The 8,685-nt window shown below is 35.0% G+C and overlaps 1 protein-coding gene across 1 annotated transcript; it reads right to left on the bottom strand.

Annotated features, from left to right (window-relative positions):
- Positions 1–2,535: 2,535 nt before the first annotated feature.
- Positions 2,536–4,317, bottom strand: LOC100029831 (pyruvate dehydrogenase (acetyl-transferring) kinase isozyme 1, mitochondrial-like). Its single transcript, XM_016424559.2, is given in 1 exon segment — positions 2,536–4,317. A coding segment is annotated over 1 exon segment (1,038 nt). The 5' UTR covers positions 4,288–4,317; the 3' UTR covers positions 2,536–3,249.
- Between the last annotated feature and the right edge of the window lie 4,368 nt (positions 4,318–8,685).

Below are 8,685 nucleotides of genomic sequence, written 5' to 3'. Positions count from 1 at the left end.
ACATATACCACAATTTGTTCAGCCATTCCCCAATTGATGGGCATCCCCTTCTTTTCCAATTTTTGGCCACCACAAAGAGCGCAGCTATGACTATTCTTGTACAAGACATTTTCCTTATTATCTCTTTGGGGTACAGAGCCAGCAGTGCTATTGCTGGATCAAAGGGTAGACATTCTTTTGTCGCCCTTTTGGCATAGTTCCAAATTGCCCTCCAGAATGGCTGGATCAATTCACCACTCCACCAGCAATGAATTAGTGTCCCTACTTTGCACCATCCCCTCCAACATTCATTACTTTCCATAGCTTTTATGATAGCCAACCTGCTAGGTGTGAGGTGATACCTCAGAGTTGTTTTGATTTGCATCTCTCTGATTATAAGAGATGTAGAACACATCTTCATGTGCTTATTAATAGTTTTGATTTCTTCATCTGAGAACTGCCTATCCATGTCCCTTGCCCATTTATCAATTGGAGAATGGCTTCATTTTTTGAACAATTGATTTAGCTCTTTATAAATTTGAGTAATTAAACCTTTGTCAGAGGTTTCTATGAAGATTTTTTCCCAATTTGTTGTTTCCCTTCTGATTTTAGTTACATTGGTTTTGTTTGTACAAAAGCTTTTTAATTTGATGTAGTCGAAATTATTTATTTTACATTTTGTAATTCTTTCTATGTCTTGCATGGTTTTAAAGTCTTTCCCCTCCCAAAGGTCTGACATGTATACTATTCTGTGTTTACCCAATTTACTTATGGTTTCCTTCTTTATGTTTAAGTCATTCACCCATTTTGAATTTATCTTGGTGTAGGGTGTGAGGTGTTGATCAATTCCTAATCTCTCCCACACTGTCTTCCAATTTTCCAAGCAGTTTTTTTTTTCATTCTGAAAGGATTTTTAATTCATGGTATTTAGTTTCATACACAAAGTGTTTCATAAAATTATACTTTACGCTTCCATTTGAATATCTCACTTAAATTTTCTAATTCAAGGAAAGAAAAAAACTAGGTATGAATATAGATAAAACATAAAATAGAATATCTATTTTACTATGACCTGCAAAAACCAGTTCATAATTTTCTCCGGTGTACTAATTTAGAAAATGAATGACATCTACATATTATAGTTAAAACTAAATTATCTCCACCATATTTACATGAATTAGATTCTGGTGGATATAAGTTTTAAAATGGCTTAGAGCCATCAAGAATTGTTGATCAGTCAAGTAATATGCTAAACTACAAGAAACTGGGAGGAAACTAGAAGTTTCTTATTTGTAAGATTCTGTGGATTATCACAATTATCAGTCAAGTCTACAATCAATCATCCTATCTAAAAGCATGAATATGTCAAAATTAAATTGTCTAAAGGTAGAGGTACTCTTTATGATGGGGTAAAAAATAGAAATGTACATTTTATATGCCTCAATTGTAAAAAATTTCATCTTAACAAAGACAATAATCATTTTTATAATTTATTTAAAACCTGTTCTGATTTGAGGAGTTCCAAAAGTTTTATACATCATTATTGCTAGAAATTTTGAAGACAAAGTTATAAAACAGCAATGGTAATGAGTTCATCACCTTTCATATACTAATATATAATAAACTAATAATTCATTGGGGTTTTTTAGTTGATCATTCCTCCAAGATTAGGTCAAACTGCAATGTCATATAGCACAGGCAATAATACCTCATTAAATCTGCACCATCAGAAAACATGCTATCCTTTGTAAGTGAAACTATTTTTCTATTTTCCAATAAAAAGCATTTAAAAAAAATGCATTCCCTCAATGGCTTAAACAAAATGATACAGGATCCCAGAATAGTGATTACTATACAGTTACATCACCAATACTGAGTAAGAACCAGCTTCTTTTAGGTCATTTATCATCACAAAAATCAATTAATATTTGTGCAGATATTATTACTGGTCTTAATTATATACAGCTTTTTTAAACCAAGTCTAATCACTGTTGTTAATTGTTATTCCTTCTATTCTTATTTTTTGCTATTCTGCCAACTTCTCTTATATACAGTAAGCTATATGAGTACCTCTCCAATGCAATCAGATTCCCAGTGGTTGAAGGTGGCTGGGAGAACAACCGAGAGAAGTGTATCATGCTTTTTTATGTCTATGGGAACCTATTCTGGCCCTATATCATTATGCCCAAGTGATATGGATTAACTTTACAATCATTAGAATCCTCTTTTGGAGAGGGAAGTCAGATCTGTGACTTCACTGATATAATGAACTCTATTATGAAAATTCCTTCCACCAAAATAAATTAGCAATTCACAATCTTGGAGATTTAAGGCAAGGAGAAATGGCTGACCTTTGGTAACAGCTGGTATATGTCAAGAGGCAAAATTTGAACCTAGGTCTTCCTGACTCCAGTGCCGGCCTTCTATCCATTATGTCGACTGCTTCTCAATGTCATAATTAGGATCACTACACAAATTATAATCATATAGTATTAAATAGTCATCCTTTCACAACTTTTGAGGATTTTAAGATTTGTTAGTTATTTAGTAATAAAAATTTTCCTTCTGACGTTAATCAAAATAATATTCAGTGTAGATTTCACAGGATCTTGACTGAACAGAGAATTAGATATCAACTGTTCAGAAAAAGAAAATTTGCTTCTAAAAATAAGTGGTTCTAGTCAACCATACATGGAAAATATGAAAAGCAGGTGGCATTAAACCCATAGGGTAATAATTTTCTGCCTTCATATGTGCAACGAATAGGTAGCTATTGATTATAAATGTGAAAACAATTTTGATTACTCTCATTCCTGAGTAGAATTAAAGCATGACAAAATTTCTCCAGACAATAAAAAGCTAGTTAACTAATAATTAATTAGTACAATTAGGGAAATGCTTTTACTAGACATAAGTGAAAGATATAAGATAAATTGCACAGGTTCCATGAGGAACCTAAAGAGTTCTATACCTGAAATCTTGTCCCTGAAGTCCAATGAAAAGTAAACCACATTAGCCACATTTGCAGTAGTTAAAAGTAAATGTACACAGTAACTAGAATTTTCTTTCTTCTTACAGCTAAATGGTACATTTCAATGCTTTCAGAGGTCAGAAAGATAGCTATGAATTTCAGTTTCCATTTATTCCACCCAGTCAACAAGTATGAAAATCAGATGTGAAATATTTGGCGTAACAGTTTTTTTTAAGTGGCTTTCAAATATAATACTAGAAACCTTTTCTGTTTTTTGTTTTTAGGTGACATAGATGCAGTTATACACTGCGAAATGTGGTCATGTCCTTTGGTTCACTGCTTGGCACACACCAGTCATCTGCCTCATGATTGGTATTATAATGTTTCCAAGCAGCTTTATTGTACACTGGGAGCCTCTCCACTGATTCTGTTGATAGGGCCTTAATGTAAATAACAGCATCTGTCCCATAACCTTATAAGGAATACACTTGCTGTGTATTCCTGTACTGTGCATAGAGCTGAGATATTGGCAATCCATAACCAAAACCAGCCAGGGGCACAGCTCGAGATGTCTCAACACGAGGTCGGGGTGCAGTTGAATACATGTAGTTGAAAAGTCTATCAATTTTCCTCAAAGGAACACCACCTCCACGATCACTCATCTTCACAGTCAAGTCCTCATTACCCAGTGTTACATGAACCTGAATAGGAGGGTAAACACCTTTGTCAGCATGGTGTTCCATAGTTGCTCTCATTGCATTCTTGAAGAGTTCAAACACCATGTGATAGAGATGTGATGGTACATAAACCACTTGCATTGGTTGTCCTGGTGATTTTGCATTTAATTCTTCAAGTTCTAGTTCTGGAGAATTAACATAATACAAATCACAAAGACGCTTTGCATTTTCATAGCCATCTTTAATAACTTCGACAACATTACAATTTGGATTAATGCTTCCAATGTGTTTTCGGTGAGTTGAACTTCCTTTTCCTTTTCCACCAAATAGTAAGGAGTGCTGATTAAGTAGCATTCTGATTGAAATGCGACTCATGTAAAAACGATCCAAAAAATACTGTACATTCTGACTGGTCACTGGATCCACACCAAAGCTTTCCTTGTATTCAATTACACCCTGAGCCATGGTAGGAATGACATCATTATGTCGATTTTGGATTCTTATCACAGTATCTGTAAAGTCATAAACAGCTTTTACATCTTCAGCACTTTTATTTTTAAAATAAAGGAGTTCTTGTAGACTCTGAATATACCAGCTCTGTACCAGTTGAACTGAAGGTGTTCTTAGAAGATTATCTGGAAGAAGACTTATTTCTTTCATTATGTTTGCCAATTTTCCCAGCAGTTTTTATCGAATACTAGATTTTTGTCCCAAAAGCTGGGATCTATGGGTTTATCGTATACTGTCTTGCTGAGGTCGCTTGCCCCGAGTCTATTCCACTGATCCTCCTTTCTGTCTCTTAGCCAGTACCAAATTGTTTTGATGACTGCTGCTTTGTAATATAGTTTAAGGTCTGGGACTTCAAAGCGCACATCATTTGTTGTTTTTTTCTTCATTATTTCCCTGGATATCCTTGATTTTTTGTTATTCCAAATGAACTTTGTGATGGTTTTTTTGTAAATTAGTAAAGAAATTTTTTGGGAGTTCCATGGGTATGGCACTAAAAAGATAAATAAGTGTGGGTAGGATGGTCATTTTTATTATATTGGCTTGTCCTATCCATGAGCAGTTAATGTTTTTCCAATTGCTCAAATCTAGTTTTAGTTGTGTGGAGAGTGTTTTGTAGTTGTGTTCATATAGTTCCTGTGTTTGTCTCGGGAGATAGATTTCTAGGTATTTTATTTTGTCTAAGGTGATTTTGAATGGGATTTCTCTCTAGTTTTTACTGCTGAGCTGTGTTGGAGATATATGAAAAAGCTGATGACTTATGTGGGTTTATTTTGTATCCTGCAATTTTGCTAAAGTTGTTGATTATTTCAATTAGCTTTTTGGTTGAATTTCTAGGATTCTTTAAGTAGACCATCATGTCATCTGCAAAGAGGGATAACTTGGTCTCCTCCTTGCCTATTTTGATGCCTTCAATTTCTTTTTCTTCTCTAATTGCTACTGCTAGTGTTTCTAGTACAATGTCAAATAGTAGAGGTGATAATGGGCATCCTTGTTTCACTCCTGATCTTATTGGGAATGCGTCTAGTTTATCCCCATTGCAGATGATATTAGCTGATGGTTTTTGATATATACTGTTTGTTGTTTTTAGGAAAGACCCTTCTATTCCTATGCTTTCTAGTGTTTTTAATAGGAATGGGTGTTGTATTTTAGCAAAGGCATTTTCTGCATCTATTGAGATAATTATGTGGTTCTTGTTGGTTTGTTTGTTGATGTGGTCAATTATGTGGATGGTTTTCCTAATATTGAACCAGCCCTGCATCACTGGTATAAATCTTACTTGATCATGGTGGATGACCCTTCTGATCACTTGCTGGAGTCTTTTTGCTAGTATCCTATTTAAGATTTTTGCATCTATATTCATTATGGAGATTGGTCTATAGTTTTCTTTCTGTTTTTGACCTGCGTGGTTTTGGAATCAGTACCATGTTTGTGTCATAAAAGGAGTTTGGTAGAACTCCCTCTTTGCTTATTATGTCAAATAGTTTGTATAATATTGGGATTAACTGTTCTCTGAATGTTTGATAGAATTCACTGGTGAATCCATCAGGCCCTGGGTATTTTTTCTTAGGAAGTTCTTTGATGGCTTGTTGGATTTCATTTTCTGATATGGGATTATTTAAGATTTCTATTTCTTCTTCTGTTAGTCTAGGCAGTTTGTATTTTTGTATATATTCATCCATATCACCTAAATTGATGTATTTATTGTCATGTAATTGGGCAAAGTAATTTCCAATGATTGCCTTAATTTCCTCTTCATCGGAGGTGATGCCCCCTTTTCATCTTTGATGTTGTTAATTTGCTTTTCTTCCTTCCTTTTTTACATTAGATTGACCAGTACTTTGTCTATTTTGTGTGTTTTTTCAAAGTACAAGCTTCTTGTCTTATTTATTAAATCAATAGTTCTATCACTTTCGATTTTATTAATTTCTCCCTTAATTTTTAGGATTTCTAGTTTGGTTTTCTTCTGGGGGTTTTTAATTTGATTGTTTTTGTGTTTTTTTTATTAGCATTTCCAATTGAATGATATCTGCTCTCCCTAGTTTGTTAACATATGCATTCAGGGATATGAATTTACCTCTGATTACCTCTTTGGCTGCATCCCAAAAGGTTTGAAAGGATGTCTTGCCATTGTCATTTTCCTCGATGAAATTGTTAATTGTTTCTATAATTTCTTCTTTAACTAAACGCTTTTGGGGTATCATATTGTTTAATTTCCAATTGGTTTTTGATTTGGTTTTCCATGTACCATTACTGATCATTATTTTTATTGCCTTGTGATCTGAAAAGGCCGCATTTATTATTTCTGCTTTTCTGCATTTGTGTGCCATGTTTCTGTGACCTAATGTATGGTCAATCTTTGTGAATGTGCCATGTGGTGCTGAGAAGAAGGTGTATTCCTCTTTATCCCTATTTATTTTTCTCCATATGTCTATTAATTCTAATTTTTCTAAGATTTCATTCACTTCATTTACCTCTTTTTTATTTATTTTTTTGTTTGATTTATCTAAATTTGATAATGGTTGGTTTAAGTCTCCCACTAATATGGTTTTACTGTCTATTTCTTCCTTCAATTCTCCTAGTTTCTGCATTAGAAATTTGGGTGCTATATTATTTGGTGCATACATGTTGATTAGTGATATTTCCTCATTATCTAAAGTCCCTTTTAACAAAATACAATTACCATCCCTGTGCCTTTTGATCAGGTCTATTTTTGCTTTGGCTTTATCAGATATCATGATTACCACTCCTGCCTTCTTTCTGTCAGTTGAGGCCCAGAAGGTCTTACTCCATCCTTTAATTCTGACCTTGTAGGTATCAACCCACCTCATGTGTGTTTCTTGAAGACAACATATGGTAGGGTTTTGGATTCTAATCCATTCTGCTATTTGTCTACATTTTATGGGTGAGTTCATCCCATTCATGTTCAAAGTTATGACTGTCACTTGTGTACTCCCTGGCATTTTGATATCCTTCCCTAATTCTAACCTTTCTTCTTCAGCTCTAACTTTTAGTCCAGTGATTTACTTTAAATCAGTCCCCCTTGTCCCCTCCCTTGATATGTTTCCCTTTCTAGTCCCTCCCTTTTTGTTCCCTCCTCCTCCCCCCTCTTCTTCCCTCACATTTTTGTGTTCCCTCCCCCCTCCCACCTTGGTTTTCCCTTCTCCCTACCCTTGTTGGGTAAGAGAGAAATCAAGATCCCAATGGATCTGGATGTTTTTCCCTCTCAGAATTGATTTCCCTGAGAGTAAGGTTTAAGTAAAATCTTTCTTCCTCTCCTTCTCATAGGAGTTTTCTTCCCCTCCCCTTCTGTGTGAATCTTTGTGTGAGAAAGTTTATTCTATTTGGTCTTTCCCCCCCCCCCTATTTACACATTACATTTTCCTCACATGTTAGTAGATATAGAATGATAAATGTTGTCCTTATAGAAGAGAGTTTGAGTAAAAGAAGGAGATAACATTTTTCTCCTTTTCCCTTTCCTTCATATTTGCCTTTTCATGTATACCATGCTCTTTGTTTTTCGATATCGAACTTTCCACAGAGCTCTGGTCTTCTCTTTGCAAAAACTTGGAAATCTTCTATTTTGTTGAATGCCCATACTTTCCCTTGGAAGTATATAGTCAGTTTTGCTGGATAGCTGATTCTTGGTTGAAGACCCAGCTGTCTTGCCCTTCTGAAAATCATGTTCAATGCCTTATGATCATTTAGAGTAGAACTTGCAAGGTCTTGTGTGACCCTGATTGGTATTCCTTTATATCTAAATTGTCTTTTTCTGGCTTCCTGTAGGATTTTTTCTTTTGTTTGAAAGGTTTGGAATTTGGCAAATACTTTTCTGGGAGTTGTCTTTTGGGGATTTAGTGTAGAGGGTGTTCTCTGAGCTCTGTCAGTGGCTGTATTGCCCCCTTGTTGTAGAATCTCTGGGCAATTTTCTTTGATTATACCTTGTATTACGATGTTGAGTTTGCTGTTTATTTCTGGCTTTTCTTGAAATCCAATTATTCTTAAATTTTGTCTTCTCCCTCTGTTTTCCAAGTCTATGACCTCTCAGTGAGATATTTTATGTTCTCTTCTAATTTCTTTGTCTTTTGGCTTTGCTTTATTAATTCTTGCTCGTTGTCTTCGAGTTGCCTGATTCTGACTTTAAAGCCTGGTTTTCCTTTTCAGTTTGGTCAAATTGGTTTTGTAGATGCGTGAATTTCTTTTGCATTATTTCCCTCTTTTCCTCCCAGAAGGCTTCCATCTTTTTGCTCATTTCAGATTCAAATACTTCATGGGTTTGTGGAGAGTTTCCATTTCCTTTGGAAGGTATGGGAGCATTGGCTTGTGTTTCCTCTTCTATCTCTCCTGTGTCTTGTATTTTTGCTCCATAAAATGAGTCCAAAGTCTCCCCCTTCTTCTTGTTTTTTTGGAATTTTGGGGCTTTTGTGTTTCTGTGGAGTTTGCCATCTCTATCTGAGTGGGGAGGACTAGCTTTTCTTATCTCTGTCTGGTGTTCAGAGGTTTTAGCCCTAGGCAGATTGTCCTTTCTATGCAGTTGTTGTTCTGTCTTCC

Source organism: Monodelphis domestica, chromosome 7 (assembly GCF_027887165.1).
Source record: "Monodelphis domestica isolate mMonDom1 chromosome 7, mMonDom1.pri, whole genome shotgun sequence".
Taxonomy (NCBI): Eukaryota; Metazoa; Chordata; class Mammalia; order Didelphimorphia; family Didelphidae; genus Monodelphis; species Monodelphis domestica.
Note: the sequence above shows the minus strand (reverse complement) of the source record. Positions and strands in the feature narration are given on the sequence as shown.